This window comes from Aplidium turbinatum, chromosome 6 (assembly GCF_918807975.1).
Source record: "Aplidium turbinatum chromosome 6, kaAplTurb1.1, whole genome shotgun sequence".
Classification (NCBI taxonomy): domain Eukaryota; kingdom Metazoa; phylum Chordata; class Ascidiacea; order Aplousobranchia; family Polyclinidae; genus Aplidium; species Aplidium turbinatum.
Window position 1 is genome coordinate 3,978,666 of NC_137477.1, and position 27,111 is coordinate 4,005,776.

Consider the following 27,111-nt stretch of genomic DNA (forward strand, 5'->3'; position numbering starts at 1 on the left):
ACCTTCTCGCGGGCCACATGTGGGCCACGGGTTGGACAACCCTGATTTAAGACATACTTTTTGTTGAAATTCTAAAATTTTAATTTTTCACTGCACCCTAGGCAGGTCTGCTACTATTCGGTGAGTCTGGTTTGGTGAGTTCCTAACCTCTAACCCCTAAAACGGCAATGATATAATAGTTAGGCTACGGTAGGACTCACCGAAACAGGCCATTCCGACCCTAGGCACTACTGGACTTCCTTGTCTTTGAATTTTGAAATGAAAGCCATTTAGGCTTTAGCTAAAAGCAGTGTGCTGAAAGTGAAAATATTGTAGGTCATAAGATGAACTTTTTTCCTGCTATAAATAGCTATTCTAACTTTGCAAAAATGACTGAAAAATGTAACAATTATTGATGCAACGTAAAAATCCAAAGCTTTTCTGCTTAAATGGAAGCTAAGGGATAGCCTACAGCAGAGGCGTGCAACATACGACCCGCGGGCCAGAGCATGGCCCGCGGTACCCATTTTTCGTGGCCCGCACATTCTTCATCAAGTAGCCCATTATTTTTAAATACTTTTTACAGTTAGAATGAAGGATGTTGTTATTTGTAACGTCATTATTAGCATTATTGACTTTTAGCATTATTACATCATTAGCATTATTGTTGCATCATTAGTAAGCGTTGTAGAAAACCGCCTTGTTCTTCTGGCAATGATTCAGTAACATAAATCTTACTTTATGGGTGCAGTGTGGTGAATATATTAATATTTATTCTACAAAAAGCTTAGCATAGTAAAAATGTCTACAAGTAAGAAAAGGAAGGTTGATTATGAAAGGCGGAAGTTCATCAATGCGTGGTGTATAAATTATTGTTCATATAAATTCATGTGTTATTCGATAGACTGGCCCTCAGCGTCAGTACATTGTGGCCCATTGCGATAAACAGTTGCACGCCCCTGGCCTACAGTATTAACATTTTGTAGATGTGCACTAGAATGCACTGCAAATTATATTCTCGCAACAATTGTTCGTGCTATGCAATGACGTTAGGGTTAAAAATGTTTAAGCGAAGGATTCAACATATTTGTTCCCCAGAACACTTCGTACCCCGATTTCAGGGGACGAAATCGGGATTTTGTTTTGTTTGTCGTATCCAGGCTTTCACCCGGTGGTTGAAGATTTAGATTAAGTGGACGGGAAGGCAAGGAAGCCAATCTATGTGTCCACCTTCAGGCATGCCTTAAAGCAGGGGTCGGCAAACTGCGGCCCGCAGGCCAATTGCGACCCGCGGACAAACTTTTTGCGGCCCTCGAACGATCTTACTTTTAGTGCATAAACTAAAGTTTCATCATTATGTACGCATGAATTTATTTTATATCATAACAAAAAGCCCTTTAACATGTGTCCCGACATTTACTCGGTAACTCCCATGTACGCTACAAAATCTCTCAAAATTATGGTCTGACGTTACTCAAAATTATGTACCGCGCTGTCGAGGAATGACGCAAGCAAAAGCACTCATTGATTATGTGTAATTATCAGTGCCGGATTAACCAAGTGCGCGGCCTGTAGCAGATTGATTTGATGTAGCCTACAGATAATGACTGGGAAGTAATTGAATATTTTACAGATTTGATATTTTTTTATTATAGTGTAGCCGCTCTTGCCCCATCGTGTTTCGCAGATAGGCTAGCTTTTAATCAACTTCAATTTATGAAAATGATCTCTCTCCACTACAATTAGTTACCAACTTACCATCACACATAGATAAATGCGTAACAAATTGTCAATGTTAGGAAACGTGGTGTCAATATTGTTTTCTTCAATCGAAGTGAAATAGTTGAGTTCTGGAGAGGAGCAATCAATAGCAATGTGCTTTGCGAATTGGTGTATGCCTTGCGACGTTGCTGCAGCGCAGATTGTAGGCTGTCCAATACTGCAAGGAAATCTTCCACCGGGAATCTGTCTTTAGTTGATATCCATTGCATTTGAAACTGAACGGCCACTGCCTACATTCTCATCGTGCGTTCGATTTTGGAGAATTCTTCTTGTGCTTGTTGGTCGTTAATCCGGCACTTGAGTCAGCTTCTGCGCCACTGACTCAAACTTAGCAAATTGTTCTCTAAAAGCCTGTAGGGATCTTGTCCAAGGCAATCGGCAAGATTGATACTCTTCTCACTGGTGTACACTATACAGTACAGTCGAATAATCTTAGATCGTGGGCTCGTGGCACTCGATCAGGCAGTTGCCTCCAGCGGAAATTATTGGCTTTTAAAGTTTACAATAATTAGGAAGGGATAAGACGTTGGGACTAAGTAATTTAATCCTACAACTATAATATTCTCCCATGCCATTCCAGTTTGCAAGCCAAAAATTACTTACCAACCATGTTCGACAGTTTTTTTGCTAAAAAGATGTTTGCTCACCAAGCGCGGGGCCTTGTGAAGCGTAGGGCCCGTAGCAGCTGCTACATCTGCTACTATAGTTAATCCGGCACTGGTAATTATGACGTAACAGAAGCGAAACTGATTTATGCAGTAATTTTCCACAGTATTCAGTTGGGATGAGCACTTTTCAGAATGCACTATTCAGAAATCAGAATGAGAGTTGCAGGTGCGCCATGATTTTAAGGATAATGTGGCGATTGTTTATAGGTTGAAATTTATGCGGCCCGCACGTTACCGGAAGTTTGTAGATTTGGCCCAGTAGTACAGAAAGTTTGCCGACCCCTGCCTTAAAGTGTCCTGCCACAGACACAGCGCATGCTCTTGAGTGGTGTCGAACCGGCGCCCTCTCGATTGGCGTTCCAATGTTCTCACCACTCGGCTATGCAGCCGACTCGGGGTAAAATTTTGTTCAGGGGACAAAATAGGTTCCTTACAAAGGATGCAACGTATCTCGAAATCCCTGATCCCTTAATGGGGGATTTTTTCAATTTTTTTTTTAAATTATCGGGTACCGTAGCCTAATTATCATTGCCGGGTTAGGGGTTAAGGTTAGGGGTTAGAGGTTAGGAACTCACTGAATCGGACTCACCGAATCGGACTCACCGAATAGTAGCAGACCCTCAAAATCCTTAAATTTCAATCTTGCATTCAGTTGTGGTGTTTGAGATTAGTGTAATAGTTTATTAATTTATGACATGGCTGCAAGAAATTTAGGAAGATTGTGTGAAAAAAGCACCTCTCTTTTTTTGTGTGACATGCAGGAGAAGTTTCGTTCAAACATAGGTACGGTACCGTATGGTAGGCCAGTTAACTTTTTCTACTGCCTTATAGGATCTATGTGCACATTTACGACCATCCAGGTAATTGCGTCCACTCTACATATTTGTAAATATTTTGCAATTGAAAATAATTTGTCAATAATTTGTCAACAGTTTATCAATAATACGGTATATTATATACATAGTATTACAACTTGTGCAAGTTGTAATAACTTACGGTACACTAACTAACACTACTACAGTAGCCTATGTGACTTGTCAGTAGGTCAGTAGCCTATGTGACTTGTTTTTTGGTTTTTAAATTTTGTTTTCAGAAAACTTCGTTTTTTATAAAATAAAATTGAAAATGGCATCCAAAGTTTCAAGCTGCATAAAAATAAATATGTTAACGAGACATGCTTTTATCAGAAATGAAATGAATATGTCATGCTCAAGTAGACGACTGGACGTGTGCATTGTGCATATAGCCTCAGAAGCTATATTCACAATATATATAGGCTACATATATATACTGTATAATATGGTAAAAATAGCCACTGCGTTATTTTTATGTGACTAGAAGTAGAAAGTCAGGATGCCATTTTTTTTTTTTATCAAAAACCGAGCTTTTCTAAAAAGATAATAATTTCAAAACCAAAAACTAAGTCTCGTAGTTGGTGTAAAAAGATAAAACTTACTCAAGTTGTGATAACAGTATTGATAAATAAACTGTTAGTTTTCTTTTTGTCCAATTATTTTCAATTGCAAAATATTTGCAAATTTGTGAAGTAGATCTGGACAGTTACATTGATGGTCGCAGAATAGTACTAGTAGCCTACATGGACTCTATGATATAAGTTTCTTTTTGTTTACATAAGATGTTTCATGTTTGTATTATTATTTTATTAGTATAATCTTGCTATATTAGAAATATTTAACAATGTCTATTGTATATATATATATATATAATATGTGTTGAATATTTACTGTATTTATAGATTATTAACCTTTGTTACTGTGAACAAAAAGTGCTTTTTTGTTGCAGCCTACCATATTCTAGTTGATGTGCATTAAATGATATGTTGTCTCATAATAGAACCATTGTTCTAACTTTCGATATAGTTACAACCAGGGCTGTGATTTTTTCTTCTCGAACAACCAAAATTTCTGAGCTTGTTTGTCGAATAGTAATATGACGTCACAAGAGTCAGATAAGCGTTTGGTCGCGAATTACCGCACAAGTGTGGAAGTACGTCAGAGTCACTTAATGGCATGCTGGTTGAGTGAATGCAAAGGAGTATCAAGCGCTAAGTTGTGTACGTCTACCGGACGTGTATATTATTTGTTTTGCTCCGGGAAGAGAGCTGTTTTAAACACGAAATAGAGGCTTGCAAAAGAAAAAAGCCATTAGGCTATTCCGTTGGCGTAACCTAATGCGTGATAGAGATTTTTTTTCCTTTGGCATCTCTTTAGTCTCGCTTAGTTTGTAAATAATTATATATTATATGCAGTAGAATGGTCCCCAAAATCGAATTTTTGAAATTGCTATGTCTTACCCTTTAAAAACTTGAAAAGTCTCTAAATGACTTAAAACTAAACCTATAAAAAGTTGAGACCCATTGGACTATGTTTAGGGGTGCCACAATGAAGTTGAAAATCAAGCTGGGGGGTCGCAGGGAATTTTTGCTTAAATTTACATAACTCCAGACCCAGATGAGATAGAGAACTGTGCTTGGTGTCAAAAGATGCAAAGCAACCACATTCCTATCTGTACTCAAGAGGAAAGTATGCTCTAACTGCTTTAATTTTTGAGTAAATGCAAAAAAACTGAAAATAGGGTTAAAATCAAACTTTTTTGCCCTATGTTGCTTCAGTGAATTATCTTTGCTTTACTGCAGGCAGCCTGCTTGTGGCTGAAATTGTATTCATTTATTTAATTGCACCTATTAAAGAAGTAGTTTTCTATAAAAGGGGTTATTCTTCCAATCACAGCATGATGCAACCCTGCGGCTTCTTCTCAGCTTTCCATGACTTTATTTAGTATCAATACAAGGCATAGCAGTGGCACTTGTTCACTAAGAAAGCTGTTTCTTTTTGTTACCAAGCAAATATGTTAAGTTCAGTGGGCTATATTTTAGAACATTTCACAAAAGACTGTTCAGTGATTACTGATTAGATTGTTTGCTATTGTAGTTGTATTTCACAGGTTAAAGAGTAGGCTACATACTGTATGTCGCACCCCTAACAGTTTGGGATGTGACCTTGATGAAATAGCCCTCAATCGCTCATTAGTACGTAGGGCAAGAATCCATCATAGGCAAGAGATCTCCATAAAAATGATGGATGAATTTGTTCATGACTCTATACTCACAGTTCACTGGGATGGAAAACTCCTTCCAGATATAACTGGTAAAAAAAAGTTGAGCGGTTACCAGTAATTGTCACTGGAATGGCTACTAACAAATTGCTTGGAGTGCCAAAGTTGCAGTCTCCATTAGGAAGTGCGCAAGCTAATGGAGTAATAGTATGGGGTGTTGTTGACAATGTAAGAGCAATGTGTTTTGACACGACACCCAGCAACGCTGGTGTTAAGTCTGGTGCCTTTATCTTAACTGCAAAAGAATTAAACAAGGGCTTGCTCCATTTTGCTTGTAGTCACCATATTCTAGAACTTGTGTTGCAAAGAGCGTTCTTAACATGTCTTGGGCCATCATCTGGATCGGACATTCTCTTGTTTTAAGCGATTTAAAGCAAAGTGGGATAGTTTTGACAAAGATTGTTATGTCACCTTAGAAAATGATGAATTCTGCTGTGCTGATGAGATCATTAGTTTTTGCAAGGACCAGTTGGCAACACTCAACCAAGAGATGACTATCAAGAGTTCCTTGATCATAATTCTTAATGGAGCACCACCAGTCCACCACATGGCATTCGGTTTCGTCATCCTAGTGGCAAGATGGATGGCCACTGCTATATATGCATTGAAGATTTGGCTGCTCAGAATGCAGACTTTTGATTTGACCAATAAAGAGTAATGTGGTTTCAAAAAATGACATTTTGTGTTAAAAGTATATTATACCTAACATCTTGGTTTACTGCTTCTCTAACAATATGCGCCTCATGGAATGATCTGCAATAGTTAAAAAGACTAAAAGAATATCAGCAGCATGATTCAGTGGTAGCCAAAGAAGCAATGAAAACATTCTTAAGGCACTTATGGTACATAGGTTAAGAACACATTGGCGTTGCATTTTTTGATGATGGCGTTTCAAGTATTGAAAAAGAAGCTATGGTTTTTGCCTTGACCCATAACAGTATGAGTAGTCTACCATTAAAGCGTATCTCTACATTGCCAGATGATGTCCCTTCAAAAGATTCATCAGACTTTGTCACATCCAATAGCATGCGATTATTCCAGATTCTGGATTTACCATCTGACTTTCTAAAGGTGGAAGTTGTAGCATGGGATTTGGATGAAAGTAAAGAGGGCAGAAAGCATTGTTAGTGGTCTTCATGTGATCAACGATTTTGCTGAAAGAGGTGTTGCATTGATGCAAAATTTTAACAATTTTCTGACAAAAGTTGAAGATCAAATGCAGTATATATATTCTGTAGAGCAGCACCGATGTGATCTTCCAAATTGCAATAAAAAGAATATTGAGAAGCACTTAAAGTCCACAGACTGAACTATATTTTGGTATACGGGACATGTAAATGTATCCACTCTAAGTGGGTGCGATCTAACTTGTTAGCATATCATTACAGTATGTTTTATAGCCCACTACAGACCAGAGCTGAGTAGTTGCTACTGCCTAATTTGGCAAGATTGTTGCCTAGCCTATTTGTCTTCATTTGTATTTGCAGTACATTGTAAATTGTTGAGGTTTTGTTTTTAAGACATATATTTTGACAAAATTTTCGTATTTTTGTCAATTTTCTCTGGTCATGTGGCACCTCTAAACCTTTATCAAAATACTTCAAACTTTTAGTGAACTGTTTTTTAGTGAAAAGGAACCAAATGAGAGGGTAAGAACCAAACTTTTCCAACTTTAAAATTTTACCATACATTTGAGGACCACCCTAATATGCAGTGCACGTACCTGGTCCCGCACGCAAACACAGTAAGAGCGAAATACGCAAGTTACCAAAAAACACAGCGAAGATAAAGCGAAAAATTAACTGCAGATAAAAGAAAACAGAACAATACCACAATAATACGAAACAACGGCGTAATGTTAAAGCGTTTAAGGTGTGCCGAGATGGCAAACAAGCCTCTTCGTACAACATTGCAACAAACTAAACGTAATCACGTGCAGTCGTACAGTACCGTAATACAAGAACGAATTAATTAATAACATTGAATGGAACGAATATTAATAACAAGACAAACATTAATGCCAGGGCATGCTTGCTACAAGAATTTTATTTTTGCTGACTCTGTATGACTTTAGACCGGAGATTTGGGTTACTTTTTTTAAGATGAATATGCCAACCGTTTGGAAACAGGTAGTCAAGTGCTTTTTGCAACAATGGTTTTGCCAGTGAAATCGGTGGGCCGCACACGCCAATGAATATATAGTTTATTTTGCATAGCTTCGTCAGACAGTGGCCTTTTTCGCGAGTTGTGCAGTGCGTAGCTGGAGCAGAAAGACTCGACGATACATTCGTTGCAACTTGCAACAGCGCACCAAGTACTTCAAGCAGAAGTGCATGAGCTCACTTAAATCCTGGTAAAATTTTTCCTTTGTGAGGACGTTGTACCACAAACTTTTCATCGGAGGAAAGGGCTCTTTGGATGCTAGACGCTGATGAAGTGTGTGGTAGCCTACAACGAAATGAGGCGTTCCTGGTTAACATCCGCAGACCGCACTCTCGGACTCTAGAAGATGGCGAAAACCAGAGAGCTCATCACTTGTAGCTGTTGAAGAGCGTGCTGTTGTTGCAATAACACAGAGTCAAATTTGTTAATTAGCTTATACGGCGAAATACAAACTGGCATAGACGTTGACAACTAAAATTAGCCTAAGTTAATTCATCTATAAAAGAAACCCGTTGTGTCGAATAGTACGAAACGTGGGTGGCAAAATGATTGATGCCAGGCGTTAGAACTTCAATCAAAGCGTTTTTCCGCAGTATTCAAAATGACGGCGTAGACGCCTTGGGAATTTCTCGCTTGAAGCGTCGCTTTTAGGCCTTGCCTTGAAGTACCTGTCGCAAGGAAATTTACGTAAGTCGGCACTCTTATGACTGCATCATGTGATGCTCCCCCTGGATTGTTTTTCGAGCTGACTTGATGTCCTTTCTCAGTTTTTTTTCCCGTAACGCACGGCGTTTGTCGAATAGTGACGGCGCGTGTCGAGCGGCATTTCCGACAAAAAAGGCAAAAATCGCAGCCCTGTTTACAACTAAATGATGAAATGAATCGCTTATTCAAGGCTTTTGTTTTTACAGTGTTCTTTCCTCAAATAATTGAAGTTGCAAAAAGAATGAATGAGTTTGCAAAGATAGTTGAGTTACCAACAATTCTGACTGAACAATATCCTAAAGGTATGGTCGCTTGAGAGAGAATGTTTCTTCAAGTAGGTAAAGTTGGAAGAGTGCTGACTTAGGTTATTTTGCTGCTTAATCTACATTGGGATTTATAATTTTTTTTTAGTTTTTCAAGCATCTAACAAAAATCCAAAACTGCTTGAAACATATTGTCACACACAAAACTATTTTTTTTAATTGTCTACCTCATCAATCATCCTCATCCATTTGTGTGTGCCCGGATACCATCAACATCGTTTCTCCAATCATCCTTAATCATCAAATGTGACACTTCATGTTTCTGTAGTACTCCAGTGTCTTGTTTAAATTGCTGAAAGTTTATTTTCCTGTTCACCCCATTTCTCATGTCGTGGTTTGCTTCCCAAAAAAAGAAGATTACCAATTTCCTGTTGGCTTTTAAAGCAGTGACCAATGACCATGCCAGCTCTAATCTTTGTCGTTGGATTGTCTTAGGGCGGAATGGCCCGCTTCGGCTAGTCCGATTCGGCTATTAAAGGTGCACTGCAACGAAAATACATAGCTTTTGTATTTGTAGATCTTTCTGAAATAAAACGTTTTTCAACAATTTTTTTATTTTTTGTGTTACCATTAATTAAAAAACCTAAAAAAAACTTTTTTGAATTGAATGATTCTGATTGGTCAAAATTTTTGATGACGTCATTAGCTGGCAAAGCGGCATCCAAGGTCTATTGTTTTGCGTACAAACACAAGGAACAAATCGCGTAGGCTACCGAAACAGCGAACAATTTTGTGCTGAGGGAGTTTTTACACCCTTAAAATGGTGGCTACTTGTATGGCTCCCGGTTGTACTAACCGGGAAATCGTCAAATCTTTCATCGTTTACCTCTGAATAATGACGACAAGCTGAAGAAATGGATCTCAGCGATGAAACTCAAAAACCCACCTGTAAACAAGCACTGCCGTGTGTGCACCAATCATTTTCTGGCAAGCGATTACCAACGCGATCTACAGGCAGAGCTACAAGGCACCAAGTCCAAACGGTACCCGGTCATTTGGTTGACAGGACGTTTGATCGACAGACATTTGGTCGACAGGACGTTTGGTCGACAGGACGTTAGGTCAACAGATCGATTTATTTTAGGGTTAGGGTTAGTTAACTAACCATAACCCTAATCTAACCCTGACTCTAACCCTAACCCAAAAATGAATCGTTCTGTCGACCTAACGTCCTGTCGACCAAACGACCGTGCACCGTCCAAACACCTGCTCATCCCTAAAGCTGTTTCTTCTGTCTTTAATTTTTCAAGATATGTGAAAGCCACTGTCAATACAGTACAGTACCCACAAAACTCGTTCGACCTAGGTACAGGTCTGTGAGTACGATCGGTCGTTTGGATCGAATAGCAAAGCGAGAAAACAACAAGACTTTGAAACAGGTCAGTAGGACAGTAAAACATTGGCAGGGTAGGCAAAGGCATATTAGGCAACTCTGAATACATAGGCTACTTTTAGTTGATATAAACCACTTGGTTCAAGCAAATTATTATCCTGCATTTTTTTCAATGCAAATTTTCCATCCGACTGCTGTCTGAACTGGTGTTGTCAGAGCACGAATCAGAATGATGTTCTTCGCTGTCAAGTCGCCGTCTTTTTGGTTCAAAGAGAAATCGTTGTCTTGTTTATGTTTATGCTCAATATACAATGACCTATGCGACGTTTCTAAGGCAAATGGATGAAGCTGTTTACTTGGTTGCCAGCCGATGACGTCACGAGACACATAGCGCCATCAGGTGGCCGATTTTCATTTGGTTATATCTCTTAAACAAAAAGGCATATCAAAAAAAATTTTTGAAAAATATATATAATATGTACTTAAACACTAAAGAATCACCAAAAAAATTTTAATTTTTCATTTCAGGTCCCCTTTAACCTTTTCGGCTACAGCTCGATTCGGCTAGTCCGATTGGGCTAGTTCCCTATTTGGCTGCAGTCTATATCGGTTAGTTCGTATTCAGCAATTTTTTGAAAATCAAACGATAATCCTTCTGTAATCCAACAAAATCCTTCTGTAAATCCAATGACGTCTTCTGTTTATTTAGAGAATTTTGTATTTACAAGAAAAACAACTTGAAATGAAATTTAGCAAAAAATGGTTGAACTATTAAATTGAACTGTTTGTTCAATTTATTTTTGAACTGTTAATGTTTGCTCAGATAAAATTGACATGCATCCTGCGTCGCCGTCTGCATGTAAACTTTGAACAGTGGTTCTCAACCGGGGGTCCGCGGACCCCAAGGGGTTCGTGAAGCGATTTCCGGGGGTCCGCGAAAGTTTCCGAGTTTTCAACATGACGGATAAATTAAGAAATTGTTTGTGCTTTGTTTATGTATTAGCCCAGGGGTGTGCAACCTTTATTACAGAAGGGCCAGATATATAAAACTGGGTGGAACCGCGGGCCACACGTTTATTTAACATATGATTTCTAGTAGTTGCAGGCACAAAAGAGTAGTTTTTTTGTTATTCTTATATTAGGGGTTATCTCCTTCCAGAAATAATAAGTTAGGACGCATAAATTTCTGAAGAAAACTGCTATTCAAGTTTATTGTCACACAGTCTTTAAACGAGCCCAGTGAGAAGTTTGCAGCTGGCTGCTTTTCCCGACGGCTTTTTCCAAATTTACTTTAATGGAAGTGATCGCAATTCGAAGTCCATTTTCCAAGTGTTCGTCTGTCAGAACCGATCAATAGAGAGATTTCATGATGCCCGTTTTAGAAAAAAATGTTCGCACAAATACGTTGAGACAAAAAGTGCCATTTTGAAGCCATGGATTTTTCAAATGTGGAAAGTCATCTTAGTTGAAATGTTTTCGGTAAAAATCTCCAAGATTCATTTCTAAATACTTTGCTTTCAAATCCGTTTTCTCTTGAAGATCAATCAGTTCAAGTTATATCTTCTGGTGCTTTGTTAATGTCTGTGTTGAATGGCGAAGCGAATATACCAAACAAATGTTCATGAGATTTGAAGTCCTTGAAACGAGCCAAAAATTCATACAACAATTTTTCAAGTTGGTCAGCAAATTCAGTTTTCTTCTCAGGATGCATTCCATAGTCTCTTAAAGTTGGAAAGTGGAAAAGATTTCCTGTCTGTACGTGAGCTTTCCAAAGTCGTACTTTGTTCATAATGCCTTTTATGTGACCATACATTTTACGTTCCAAATAATTAAATACAATGCATTAGCGGTGGCCGGTGGGAGACTTTTAAAATGGTTAACAGAAGGTGCGAAATCTACAATAATCCACTCCACAATGAATTGTTCACACGTGCCAGACTAAACTAAATTAAAAACACGTTTCGCGGGCCGCACACAATTCAAAATTGGCACATCTTCGCGGGCGGCACGTTGCACACCCCTGTATTAGTCTACAGTGATTCTTAAACTGTAAGTCGCAACGCACTGGTGCGTCGTTTGAAATTTCAAAGGACATTGCACAAAGGTTTGGTTTCTTAACTAAAATATCATATAAATTACTTAAACCTTTTAATAAGGCTATGTTGGCTATGTTCAACTAAATTCTTTTAAGACAGCAGATTGTTGATCAATGCTTAACTTAGAAATGCAAACGTTAGTCAGCAGTCTATCACTACTCACAGTTTTGCAATGACTGTGATGATAACGAATTAATATTGATTTCAAATAAAAAAGGGAGAAATTCTTTGTAACAGTCGCAAGTGTTCTATTAACTTGTGATAAAAGTTATAGAAAAACATCAAATGAGCATATAGCTTACCGATGTTTGATCCTGTGTGCCAACATATAGCTCATAAGTCATAACATAATTTCGTCAATCTCATCAATCGTCAAGTGCGTTGCGAATTCAGCAAATTCTTTTACGTGTGTTGCTTTGAAACTTATGTAACATATGATTCCATAAGGAAACGCAATATACCAAAATTTCAAATTGAATGTTTAGGGGTCCGCGACCGCTTCGAAGAATCCAAAAGGGGTCCACTAAGACAAAAAGGTTGAGAACCACTGACTTAGAATATATTAGAATCCTCAACTATTACAAAATTCTAAACCCAACGACGCCTTTTGTTTATTTAGAGATTTTGTATTTTATTCCACAATTTATCGTTTCTTTTGCCTTTGAGTGCCTTCCCAGACGGCAAAATCCGTCATTTTTACAACGATTCAACGTCTGCAGACGTTAAATCAATGTAAAAATGGCGGATCTTACTGTCTGAGTGAGCCCTGCGATAAATTAAAGCCTTTGGTTGCGTCATAATGAATTGCGTAATTACCACTCCTAATTACGCGCGCCGGTATTTAAAAGAGAATAGCGGAGAAAATACGTTAAATCAATGTAAAAATGGCGGATCTTACCGATGGGTGAGCCGTGCGATAAATTAAAGCCTTTGGTTGCATCATAATGAATTGCGTAATTACCACTCCTAATTACGCGCTGGTATTTAAAAGAGAATAGCGGAGAAAAAAGTGGAAAGTTGTTTACCACAGAAGTGCATGTCACCGCACAATAACAAAATTCTGGAAAACCTTTTCGAATGCGTTGATTAATGATTTTAATTGGGAAAGAAAGTCAGAAAATAGACATTTTTTTTATTCAGGTTAAAGTGAAACCACTCTACGTTGGACTAAAGCGCAAAGTAACTATCAAGTTGCCTTGCAAAGCGGAAGATCAAAGTTTGCAATACCGGTCGTAAAGTTGATTTTTTCCCAAGAATTAGGTCGTTGAAATCAATGCTTAATTACTCGTAACTTTCACGTGATAGAGGCCTAATTTTTTTTTGTTGTCAGAGTGTAAAGATGGAGGTTTGATATTATCGAATTGAATCGCCGGTTAATACTTACCGCCGGTTAGTACTCTAAATTGATGGACCGCGTATTATCATAAAAAACTGTCGTTCGCTCATTTGCCAGTTTGACTATAATACTATTATGATAATATAATGACTTTGTTTTAGAGCATCAAATTTATGCTATCCCCGTAATTAATAACTCGTATGTAAGTTTTTACATGTATTTTGAACAATAACACACTCGAGCAACTAACAAAACACTTCTATTTATATATCTCATAAACCTCTATTGTTAATAATGAAAAATGTTGTTTTGATGTAAAAAACATATTTTGAACTAACTCAGACAACAAAATTCGTCATTTTTAATTTTTTAAAATGACGGATTTTGCCGTCTGGGAAGGCACTCAAAGGTAAACACTGGATAAAATGCAAGAATGCATAAGAAACGATATTGTAAAATAAAATACAAAATTCTCTAAATACACAGAAGAATCGGACATACTCTGTTATCATTTTTAATGTAAAAATTCCTTTTGTGGTCCCTTTGTTTTGAACAATTCCAAACTGTGCTGTTGAAATTTCTGATTTTAGTTTTGGTCTCAATCTCATCATCATGATTCGGAGTAAGATCTTTGTTAAATGATTCACAAGGCTAATTGTTCTGTGGAGTGAGCATTCTGTTGCTCCGGTTTTCTTTGGTAAAGTTATGAATATGGAACGTACCATATCACTATAGATGTTTCCGGTGTCATAAATATGATTTAAGATCTCAGTGGTTAGGTGTAAACCCCACTCATCTAAAGCTTCGATTATTTCAAATATAAAAGAAAATATATTGTGGAATAAAATACAACATTCTCTAAATAAACAGAAGGCATTGTTGTCGATTTTATGTGAGCAAACAGTTCAATTTAATAGTTCAAACATTTTTCGCTAAATTTCATTTCAATTTGTTTTTCTTTGTCGGAATGCAAAAGAAACCATATTGTGGAATAAAATACAAAATTCTCTAAATAAACAGAAGGCGTCGTTGGATTTACAGAAGAATTTTGTTGGATTACAGAAGGATTATCGTTTGATTTTCAAAAAATTGCCGAATAGAGAACTAACTGATAAAGACTGTAGCCAAATAGGGAACTAGCCCAATCGGACTAGCCGAATCGGGCTGCAGCCGAATCGGATTAGCCGAATCGGACTAGCCCAGTCGGACTAGCCGAATAGTAGCAGACCCGTCTTAGGGAGAAGTGACAGGTCACTGTAAAGATTTTTATATCTGAAGTGCTGCTTTCAACTAATGTTAAGTGCCTTTCTTGGAAGTCTAGTGTAGCAGCCAATGAGGCGATTCTCCATATATATACGCTTTCAAATGTTGCCCGGAAAAATTGTATTTTCTTTGTAATTTTTGATTTCCATACCAAATTTAATTTATTAGCTGACTGCCTAAGGCCCTAAGCCTTTGCTTTTTGTGAGTTTATATTATTCTATCTAGAACCAATCCAAGAACCAAAATATTTACTGGTAACATCATGAATTTTTTTGATATATACAAGTTACTTTTAAATTGATAATGGTGCTGGATACCAATTGTGTTTTAGTTTTATTCCTTTTCACTCTAATGTCTAATGCAGCAGATTCTACTAAGAGCAAAAGCTTGTCGTCTTCAGTAATGATGTCAGATATCAAAGCAATGTTGTTTGCAATGTTGGTATTACAGTAGTGATAAATGTTTCATGATATCTTTGGTGATGTGTTTTGTTTCAATAAGAAACCCAAATGTAGATTTTGCTCAATAGCTATTCTCAAGGCACAATCAAGCACAATAATAGGAAAATATAGTACAAGAGTGTCGCCTTGTTGTACACCAGTGTGGATTTTACAAAAATCTGTTTGGCCATCATTAGTGACAACTTTTGCGCTGGTATTTTGTTACAATACAAGGGTTTAATTGCACAAACCATATTTTGAAGGATACCAAATATGTTTTAAGAAAGTTAAACAGTTTTTCTCCACTGAATCAAACGCTTTTTAAAATTCACACATGTGAGAGCAGCACTTGCGAAATCTTCTTTATTAAGGGGTTGAATTGAAGCAAAAAACCTAAGTTTGATTCTATTTTTAAGCCATGGGTGGCTTAAAATTTAAGTAATGTTGCATTTAATATAAAAATTGATATTTAAGTGCGAAAACAACCTAAAGCTACAATTTTTGCAAGCGACTTTTGCCTTCTAGGTCTTGGTCCAACAGTCCCAGAGTTGGGCGATGTAAGCAATGCTAAAAAGTTTGAAAAAAGTTGTTTTTCGATGGTACTACCGCAAGTTGAAAAAGAATTAAAGGAAAACAAAATCAAATCAATTGTGCTTTGTGGAATAGAAGCACAAGCTTGCATATTGGTGAGTTCTGAACCATGAGTTTTTGTTTTAGATTGAATGGAAAGTTGAAATTATTCTAGCATTGCGAACTGTAGTATCAATTACAGCAAGTGGTGTAGTAATGTGAATTGAAATGTGCAAGATTGTAAAAAATATGTTTAATTACACCCAGTGACCCAACCCATTCAGCTTTGTGTGAGCAAAAAGTTTTTTGTAAATGTAGCACTCCTACTCGGCATGCAATTATAAAATTTTGCTTGATTTGGAGAAAATCATAAAATAGCATAAAATTTAGACATATAATAATCATAAAAAGTCATAAAGTTTAGTTGTGATGGAGAACTGAGCATGTAAAAATCAAAAATAGTGTATCATAAAAAAAGCATAAAATTTTGATAAAAAATCGTAAAATAGCCAAAAAAAAACATAAAATTTTTGATTAGCATAAAATCATAAAACAATGGGAAAATCTTGAGCGGGACCCCTGTAAATGTAAAACGAGTTTTTTAGGTAAAAACGACTCTTATTTTGTAAATTTAGCCATAACATTTTTTTATTAGTTTGAAGATTAGTTGGTTATTTACATTCATCTGAAAAATGCTACTGCTAAGCACTAAGCAGTGAGTTACTACTAGTTCTAAGCCTAATAAATGTAGTATGTAATGATTTGATGCAAGATTTTGTTATATGTTTTTCTTTTCTAACAATAGTTGCAACGTTCGTCTGATGATGGGAACTTGTGTCAATTGGGATGGCAGTTAAGAAGTGTAAAAGTAGATGGCAGTTAAGAAGTGTAAAAAATAACACTTCTGATCAACACCCAAACTTTTTAACACACGTAACTTATATGGTTAGTTGTTAAAAATATAACTTTTGAGAGGCCTGTGTCGAGCCGGACGTTTCTGTGCAAACTGTGTGTTTGGCTGTGGTCAAGTTCAAGTTACTATATCAAAAGTGGATTTACATGCTAAAATTTTACAACAACGTTTAGGTCACTGCCTAATGCACTTTTTGTGAGCGTGTTGCGGTCGTAGAGCCGCTCATATACAGCCGTCAGTATAACAGCGACATCCCGAGCAATATAGTGGTGGTTTCTCGTGTCGTTGGGATGGTCAGAAATAAAAACAAACTGAACTCAACAAGAGAAAAACAGTTACACTTCATTAATGTAAAGCAGTGGTTCTCACCCTTTTTCCTCCGCGCACCTTTTCGGACATTTCTATAGTCTGGCGCCTCCCGAAAATGATGGGTGATACAGTGAAGTTGTATCGGACTATGACATAACTATATAAACATTAAACAATAAACATCACACAAGGTGCGTTAAACATCACATTACGAACTACTAAAGCAACTTTGCAGTGAGAAAAATGTCGTCACGCCTTCTGAAACCTTGGCTAGTTTCAAGCATGTTATGCATAGGTACTAGGTAGTTGTTTGAGCAATAAGGTCACAGCTCACGTCTGTTGTCTGGGGGCAAACTCTTTATCATTCAACTTTCCATAGAATTATTCAAGTTTTGTATTATTACTCTTTGTATATCTGTGATGAATGTACTGAAACCAGAACATTTTCTTCAATTAAACTTTTAGTTTTGCAAGTTCTTTATGGTTTAATGATTGATGCTCGGGCGACGATGTGCCAATGTTGGTCCTAGGCAAGCAAATTTAACAATAGTCGTTCTTGAATAAGGAATTGCTCACCGACTAGTACTGTAATGAAAAGAAACGTCACTCAAAATCAGCCTTTACTGCATTTAGGGCGCTGCTTAAAATTGATTCTTGCCTGTTTGTGGATTTTTCAAAAATGACTGTAGGTTATATCCACAAATATTTTACATTTCAAGGGATACTAAAACTTTTCATTTTTCTCTATATACGTTGCTTATCAGAATATTACTTTGTTTCCGTAGAGGACTACGACTGACTTATTGGAGCGAAATTATGAGGTCCATGTTGTAGCTGACGCTGTGTCTTCAAGAAGTCAGGTATGTAATTCATTGTAGTAATGCGCTAAATCAATCGAATCTTGTCGACTACATAGCCGAGTGGTGAGAGTCCTGGTACGACGTGCGAAAGGGCGTCGGTTCGACACTACCCAAGAGCATGTGGTTTTGACGATATGCTTGAAGCCATGCCTGAAGATGAACACGAAGGCTGGCTTCTTTGCGTCTTGTCCACTTGATTTAAATCTTCAACTACAGGAAGTGAATACCACAAAAGATTGAACCTTATCAGATTGTGACCAAAGAAAATACCATTGTGGATATAAAGAACCTATTGATAATAATTCAAACCGCTCTTCACCTTTGTTAAACTGGCCTACGTCACACATGTAGCCTGCTTGGCCGAGCGGTGAGGACGTGTGTCCGGCGCCCGAAAGGAGGTCAGTTTCTCACCGCTCCAGAGCACGCAGTGTGTCTCGGCGAGACACTTGATGACATGCAAAAAACGGAAACAACTGACTCGATGACTGCTATTGGTCGCTTCGCTGCTTCCAGTTGCATCACATCTGTAGCCTAATAGCTGTGTATTGTGTGGTCGCAATAAGCGCTAAATTGAACATGATTAATATTTTACAAATGTTGATACAAACCACCTGTTTTAGCTTGATGCTGCGAGTTTGCTGTGTACAGTAGAAATAAGAAAAAGCCTCCACAGCGAACTCGCAGCATCAGGGTAAAACAGTTCGTCTGTATCAACATTTGTGAGTAAGCAACGATCATGCTGCTAAAATTAAAACTCAATCTTTCGATTATTATTGTTATACATTGAAACTCGCGTTGCCATTTGCCTATATCAAGAGTTTTTGTTGAATTGATTGCCACATATCTACCAAGCTTTGTCTGTTTGTGCATTGTGCAGCACTGTTGGATGTATCTATGCTTTTTTGTTTTCCAGGTGGACCGGCTATACTCGCTGGCCACAATGCGTCAGATGGGAGCCATTATTACGACCTCGGAGACTGTTTTGTTGCAAATGCTTGGAGACTCCGCGCACCCAAAATTTAGAGCTGTAAGTCTTCTTTAGTAGTGAGGGAGTTAATCAGATTTCTTATGACGAATAGATTGAATCTTTTCAGCTTTCATGAAAATACTGTAGACTGACATTAGCCTCTTTGAAAGCTTAATCCTAGAAGCTCACGGTTTGTAGGAACCACTGACACTGGACCAATCACTCAGATTAAGAATTAAACTTCAGCTTGTTTGAAATATTAATAAATGAAATACTGTATGTGACAAACGTGTATCAGATTTGCTATTATTTATCCATTACATTGGAGTTACAATTTGTTTTGTACTTTTCAGGCTCAAAAATTAATCGCTACGTCATCACCGGATAGCAACCTCCTTCAAGGATTAAGTGGAGCTCATTTGTAATCTTTCTATTTGTTTAAGTCGTAATTTCGCTTTTGTTTAATTATGCCATCATGCATTTAAAAGTAATCGCAACATTAATAAGTGGTGCCACATTGTTACACTCTTAGTAATTAGTCAGGCTGATCAGTTCAATTGCTCTTCCTCCCATTAACTGATCCATTCTTTCTAGGAGGGTTGACCCTAGTCCGTCCAGTTTGGGCATGAGTTTGCCAGGAGCTCATCTGCCATTACAAGCACACTTAATTTGGGTTGTGGTCGTGCTCCTAATTAGTTTAAACCATAAACATTTCAAATAGGAATGATGGGAAACAGTTCCAAAACTTGTATTGGTAAAATACAAACATTTAATGATCGAAAAAATTTTACCCTCGATATCAGAAGACTTTTTTGCAAGTTTGATTCTGGCAGTTTCTCATGTTTCTGGAACCGTAGCCAAATAAACAGTCAATTCTCGGTAAGATCCCAATCACAGCAATAACACCGCCAACCAATCAGCTGCGTTGTCCGTGACGTCATTACAAGAAAAAATTTCGCCGTTTTTTGTGCTAAATTTTTTCGCTTGCTTTGTTCATTGGCAAGCTGTTTCATTCAACTAACCGGTTGCATGAAATACTTGCGCTCTCTTCAGTGGTCTCTAAAGAAAGAATTTTTAGTGTACCCATCAATAAGCTAACTTTAAAAAAATATAATGTAGCCTAACAAGTAACATTTCAAAGCAGACACGTTGTTTCTCAATTGATAAACGTTAAGCTAACATATTCCGATGTTAATAGTGGTTCGAGGTAAAATGTGTCTTGTATATCTTACGTCTTGTGGCGTATAGGCTACCTGTCTGTGCTTATAAGGGCATTCGTAAACACTAAGGAATGGATTTAAAATTTCAATAAAAGACTGTAGCCTATCCTACAAGACTAAACTAAATGTGATAGAAATCTTTATCATCATAATTCTAAAACAAATCCTTCAAAATTACGTCAAAATTGACCTGACAATCGGTTTGCTTTTTAGGATTTCACTTTTCAAACTGTCTACTTTTAAAATTTTCCTCTCGATAAAACTGTGATGCCTCCCAAAAGATTTTTCTTGATCTGCTTCTGCTCGTATATTAACACTAAGGAAAATCTAGAATTCGATCTCTAAATGATTCAAAAGCTATTTTGACACTCTACCGATTAAAAATAACGTTCCCTGTTTTTTCGCCAATGTCTAGCACAAACTAGTTCAACCATTTTTTGTAACATTACGAGCCACCCAATGCGAGTTTTCATTTTTTTTTTTCTAAACTCAATTGAACATTTTATTTGGAAAGAATACAAAGTTCTTGAGAAATTAGAAAAAAAATGTAAGTTATATTACGAGAAAAAAAGCTAAAGAGCACTGCTCTAATTCATGTTTGTGTGGGCTGCCACTGACTAATTCATGTTTGTGTTGGCTTTAATGGACTAATTTATGCTTATGCAGGCGATGACAGGCAAATTTATGTTTGCATATCTTACCATTTTGTCAGATTTTGCAACCGAGAATAATTCTAAGGAATGTGGATCCGGACCCACAAGAAAAGAGTATTACACACATTGACCGGACCACACTTCTAATAGGAAAAAAAACAAAAGCAAAGAACATGCTTGCAGAATAAAGATCAACACACTAGGTGGCAGTAAATAAGCAAAATAAAATGCACACTCACGACATCCTTTTTCTTTCTTTTTAGTGGTTTGTTTAGTTGAAACTACGCACTAGGATAGGCTATCGCGACGCACAATTTGAGAACTCCTGCCTTATCCTACAGGGTGATCAAGCCAAGCGTAGACAAATATTTATTGAAATAACAATAGGCTACATCCAAAAAGGAAAAAATTACACATGTTGAAGAAAAATACAAAGAAAAGTAGCCTATAAATAAACAAAATGTAGCCTACTCTTATTTTTCAATATATCCTCCCTTTGCCTTCACCGAACGCCTTAGTCTGTTGTGCACTTGACTGCATGAGGCACGCATCCACCAGTTCTTTGGACAAACAAAAAGTTATTCACTGTCCAGGCTGTGCAAAATCATCAGAAAGATTTTATGCAAAGAATAAAGAAGATATCCCACTGAATGAAAGGGTGATGTTCCAACGACAGAAACCAGCCTCTGAGATGGTTTGAGGTGGGATAACTTCAACTGGTAAAAATAATCCCCTCTTTTTCATGAAAAGGGAGTAAAAGTTAATCAACATGTTTATTTGAAAATGTTGAAAGAGAAATAGATTTCCTGGATCAATGCAACATTTGGAGAAGGCAGAATAACTCTTCAACAAGACGGGGCTACGTCCCACACAGCGAATCTTGTCCAGGACTGGTGTAAGGAAAATATGGCAGGGTTTTGGCCAAAGGAATTATGGCCTCCATCCTCTCCTGATACCCAATAGACTTCGCAATATGGAATATCTTGGAGAATGAAGTCTGCTCTTCAAATCATTCAAGCGTTGCAGCTTTGAAGGCAAATTTGCGCACATTGTTGGAAAAAAAATATCATCAGACACCATGCGTGCCTCATGCAGTCAAGTGCACAACAGACTAGGCTATAAGGCGTTTGGTGAATGTAGAGGGAAGATATATTGAAAAATAAGAGTAGGCTACATTTTGTTTATTTATACTTTTCTTTGTTCTTTTCTTTATATGCTTAAATTTTTCCTGTTTGGATGTAGGCTAGGCTACTGTTATTTCAATAAATATTTGTCTACACTTGGTTTGATCACCAGTAGGCTATTACTAAAATTTAAAGTACTTTTTGTATTCGGATAGTAGATAACACATTATTATTCCATGTAAGTTTGATTTTGTAAAAATATTTGCTGATCGAGTCGGTGTAAAAAGATTACATCAGACTACTCTAATTCATGTTTGTGTATTGCCACTGACTAATTCATGTTTGTGTAGCCTGTCATGGACTAATTTATGCTTATGCACTATGCAGTCTATCAATGGCCAATTTATGTTTGTATATCCGATTATTTCGTGAGATTTTGCAACCGAGAAAAGCCCTACTCTGTAGGATACATTCGTATCGACTACAGCGTCTGATTTTTAAACACCAACGCCCTTGCAATGTTAGCTAAATTTTCCCTTTTTATTTTGAACACATAAATGCTGTATCCTTCTGTATTATTACGTCATTATCATATTTCCCCAAGCAGGCCCGGATTTAGGGGAGGCAGAGGGGGCAGGTGCCCCGGGCCCCCGACTTTTGAAGGGCCCTTCTCCTACGTGGAAAAAATATGATTTTGTGTTAATTTTTTTCGTTTAGCCTTTGAAGTTACTGCAAAATGCTGTGCAGTGCTGGATTAATGCTATTGTAGACGTAAAGGTGGTTTTTGCACGGGGGGCCCTTTGATCTAAAGTGCCCTGGGCCCCCCATCAGCTAAATCCGGCCCTGTCCTCACGTCTTTATCACGTCTCTCGCACTCACCGGCTCAATGTCAGATAAGCAAAAAGGCCAGAGAGAAACAATAACGCCGTTCAACCAAACCCCGCCATTGAACAAAGTTGACGAGAGCAACGCGCATCTCACAACAATAGGCTACCTTGCTTTGCTCAATGCTCAGTCCTTTTAAAAGAGGACATATGGTAGCCCTAACATTACACAACAGTCGCTTTTATTTATTTATTTTTTCTAAACTTCTGCTATGTTGTGAGCTATTTTTCGCTTTAATACAATAATTTTCTCCGATGATTACACTGGTCTACAAATTTCAACTTTTTTTTTCAGGTTTGGGTTTTGACAACTGATTTTGGCTAATTTTGGGGCGCTGAATCCGAAAATAAACTCAGATTTTCTCTATCACATCAAGTTTTCTTTCTATCGTGGTCATTATTTTATGAAATTGACCAATTTTACCCTTTTTAGTGCAGTAAAATGTCAAATATAATTATTTTCTGACAGCTATAAACTTTCAAACATAGAGATATTTTTACACTAAATTCATAAATTGGTTCAGATTTCCTCTAAAATAAAAAAAATTCCTGTTCTGATAATCGTAATAGGACATAGTGGAGATTGGTAGCGTTGAGTTTTTCCATGCTGGCTTGAACTCCCTGTCTTGGCTTCTCAGGCGTTATCTGTGGGTCAGCTGCTATCTCTGTGCAGATGGAATATCGTAGGAAGACAGCTGGAGGGAGTAGATTTGACTTAGTAATAAATTCTTGCTTAGTAAGGAAGATTTATTTAGAAGTTTCATAAAGCACGTCATGTACATTGTACAGACCAACATCAGAGTTCAAGCTGAAAAGTGGTTTGTAGAAGGAAAAGGTATTTTCATACTTTATAAGTTTGAGTTCAAGTCGGTTAGAGTTTTTGGTATAGTGGTGTTTCTGTGGAAAAACTTGCTCTTAGAAAACTACTAACAAAGAAAGGTTATATTTGATCTCAAGCTATGTCTGCTTCCAGCAAAAGAAGAAAATGTTGTAATGATCCGGATATATTTTGTTACATTTGTGGATGCTTCATGTTGAAGTCTCAACAATGCAATATTACCACGTTTGTAAAAAGGGCATATCTTGCTTACTTTAAAGTCAAGTTGGGAGACCAGGACAAAAGCTGGGCTCCTGATAAAGTGTGCAAGACCTGCGTTGAATGTCTGAGAAGTTGGTCGCAAGGAAAAGGTTCACAAATGAAATTTGGAATACCCATGATTTGGCGAGAGCAACGAAATCATGTTGACGATTGTTATTTTTGTCTTGTTAGTGTGAAAGGGTATAACAAAAAGAGTAAACATTGTTTGAAATATCCAAATCTGGATTCGGCATTGCGGCCAGTTCCTCACAGTGATGAAAAGCCACTGCCAGTGTTTACATCACTTCCAGAACTACACGAAGAGGCTATTTCTTTTTCAGAAGCATCGTTTAGTGAAGGAGAAAGTGAAATTTTTCAACCAGCACCCGAGGATCTGTCAGACAAGCCTTCCCAGTTTAATCAGATGGAATTAAATGATTTAGTGAGAGATTTGTATTTGCCTTTGAAGCAATCTGCGGAGTTATTGGCATCAAGGCTACAGGAAAGGAAACTTCTCAAAGCTGGTACAAACGTGACATTTTATCGCAAACGAGAAGAAGAACTGCTTCCATATTTTGCTTCCCACAATGATTTCGTTTATTGCAACAATATAGAAGGGCTTCTTCTAGAAATGGGGTTACCACAGTATGATGCAGACGAATGGAGACTTTTCATTGATAGCTCCAAACGAAGTTTGAAGTGTGTTCTACTTCACAATGGTAACGTGTACGGTTCTATTCCGATAGGACATTCGGTGACAATGAAAGAAGAGTATCAGAACATCAAAATCGTTCTTGAAAAGTTAAAGTACCATGAGCATGGAGGGCTCATCTGTGTAGATTTGAAAATGGTGAACTTTTTGCTGGGGCAACAAAGTGGCTACACCAAATACCTATGTTTTCTATGCTACTGGGACAGCAGGGCCAAGGATCAGCACTGGAACAAAGAAGAGCGGCCTCCAAGGCTCACCTTGATACCTGGAGACAAAAATATCATACGTGATCAGTTAGTTGATATCAAAAAGATCCTCTTGCCTCCTCTTCACATCAAACTTGATCTCATGAAACAATATGCAAAAGCTTTGGATCATGAAGGAGAGTGTTTTAAGTATATATGTTATGCTTTTCTTGGTCTCAGTGAAGAGAAAAAAAGAGCTGGGATTTTCAATGGACCACAAATCAGGCAATTGTTAAAGCATGAAAATTTTGTAAAATCAATGTTGCTATTCGAGGCTAGAGCTTGGAATGCTTTCGGTGCTGTTGTGAGAAATTTTTTGGGAAACAGAAAAGCAGAAAATTATAAATATCTCTTAAGGGAGCCACTGCTTAGTTTTGAAAATTTGGGATGCAGGATGAGCATCAAAGTTCACCATTTGAAGAACCATGCGGATGAGTTTCCAGAAAACCTTGGGAAAGTTAGTGAAGAACAGGGTGAACGTTTCCACCAGGATATTACAATTATGGAGGAACGTTATCAATGTCGGTGGGATTGTCATATGATGGCCGACTATTGCTGGAGTTTTAAAAGAGAAATTCCAGATGATACTCATAAAAGAAAGTCCCTCAAAAGAGCATTTTTAAGCTTATAAGTGAAGAGTTCATATTTTATGAAAGCTCTTTTTTTGACTGTTTCTGAACTCGCCCTGCCCAAGTCCCTTTGAGTCAATCTTTATTTTGGCACTTTCCTATTTCTGTGTGTGTCTTCAGAATTTATGCACTCCATTGGAATGTCTATGTGCATATTGTGTGAACTGTAGGCTATAATTCAGATAATACCTTGTCACTGTCCTATCGACATGTTCGTCAGCATAATGTAGCGTTTGATGTTATTATGGTTGCTCTTTTGCATGCCTATTTTTTATTCCAAGGCATGAAATTTTAATAAAGACAACGCAAATTTGTGTCAATATAATATAGAATGCTTGTTTGCTAATTAAAGCTAGATTATTGCAGGTAAAACAGTGTTTATTACATCAAAATTCCTTGTTTTGACAACAGAGGGGGGGCAAAATTGATATTTTTCAAAAATTAGGGATATATCATATCTCAAAAACGTGATGTGATAGAGAAAATCTGAGTTCATTTTTGGATTCAGCGCCCTAAAATTAGCTCAAATGAGTTGTCAAAACCCAAACCTGAAATTTTGTGTAGACCAGTGTTATAGTAGGTCAACCGCTTCAAATATGCTTTGGTATCAAGACACTGGGAACGCTGGAGCAAGTCTTGTTCAAAATTTAGGTGTTGTTGCTGACGATGCAAACCCAGCTGCTGTAAGAGATGGTGTTAGAGCGATAATTGGAAGATTCAACCAGAATACAACCGCAAACCGAGGTTTCACATCACGACAAAAGATCACAACTAGGTACAAACAGGTCCAATTATTATTACCACTGTCACAAATTTTTGGGTTTTGTAGAAATATTACCAAGGTTTTACGAGGGGTCAAACACTCATTAAATTTAAGAAGAAGTCTGACTTTAAATACAATCATGAAAGCAGTAGGGGTCGTAGATGGGAAGTTTAATGTCAGTCACATGAGTCTTTGGATGTCAAAAGTGGTTCCGAATCTGGAAATCCAGACTGAACTCGACAAGCAATTACTCTAAGGTCATCTTAACAAACTATATTTTGAACAAATCAGGGTTTATCAAAAGCAATTTCAAGCAACTCAAGTTAACCCAACATGGAGAATCACAACTCAGTCAGGGTCTGAACTACCTCGACATATTTGCGTTGGATTCCAATCAGCAGAACGAGATGAAAACCAAAACATGAACAATATGATCTTTGACAATGCAAATTTGAGAAGAATCAGTTGTAGGATCAACTCTCAGCAATACCCCGAACGTGAATTTGAATGCAATTTCAAGGAAGCGAACAGAAGTTACACAAGGTCTTATATGAGTTTCATGGATGCTGTGAACAAATATCAAGACACGGACACCGGATCACAACTAAGTGTGGAAGACTGGGCTGGTTTGTATCCAATTCACCATTTTGACGTCTCCATACACAACGACCGGTTGAAGAACTTGTGGCGCCCGAGAGCTCTGACGTAACGCACGTCACATACTGACGTCATATGGAATTCTAGCACCTTTGTTTCGAATCAACAAATACCGCATACGTTCGGAATGCAATCCTGTAATCAATCTTTGTACCATGCCTGAATCATTGTTTCATCGATAAGTGGATCCACCGTTATATAATGTTAAATAATCGCATGTAGAATTGGCAATGCCTGTAGATTGCGTCTTTCCAATTAAGCTAGAGTGCTTCTTAAGTAACGGCAACCATGATCTTAACTATTC

The 27,111-nt window shown here is 37.5% G+C and overlaps 1 protein-coding gene across 1 annotated transcript; it reads left to right on the forward strand.

Moving 5' to 3' along the window:
- Window positions 1-3,073: 3,073 nt before the first annotated feature.
- Window positions 3,074-19,792, forward strand: LOC145772815 (isochorismatase domain-containing protein 2-like). Its single transcript, XM_082584697.1, has 6 exons — window positions 3,074-3,212; window positions 8,639-8,734; window positions 15,749-15,909; window positions 17,801-17,875; window positions 18,789-18,902; window positions 19,196-19,792. Exons 1-6 carry the CDS (start codon window positions 3,125-3,127, stop codon window positions 19,265-19,267), a joined length of 606 nt encoding a protein of 201 aa, XP_082440823.1. The 5' UTR covers window positions 3,074-3,124; the 3' UTR covers window positions 19,268-19,792.
- The last annotated feature ends 7,319 nt before the right edge of the window (window positions 19,793-27,111 follow it).

Bases quoted from the DNA above. Each gene is read 5' to 3' on its own strand.
- LOC145772815 (XM_082584697.1), top strand. From the start codon at position 3,125: ATGGCTGCAAGAAATTTAGGAAGATTGTGTGAAAAAAGCACCTCTCTT. The intron at 3,213-8,638 runs GTACGGTACCGT...TTGTTTTTACAG, and splicing joins GAAGTTTCGTTCAAACATAG to TGTTCTTTCCTCAAATAATT. The intron at 8,735-15,748 runs GTATGGTCGCTT...TTTGCCTTCTAG, and splicing joins GACTGAACAATATCCTAAAG to GTCTTGGTCCAACAGTCCCA.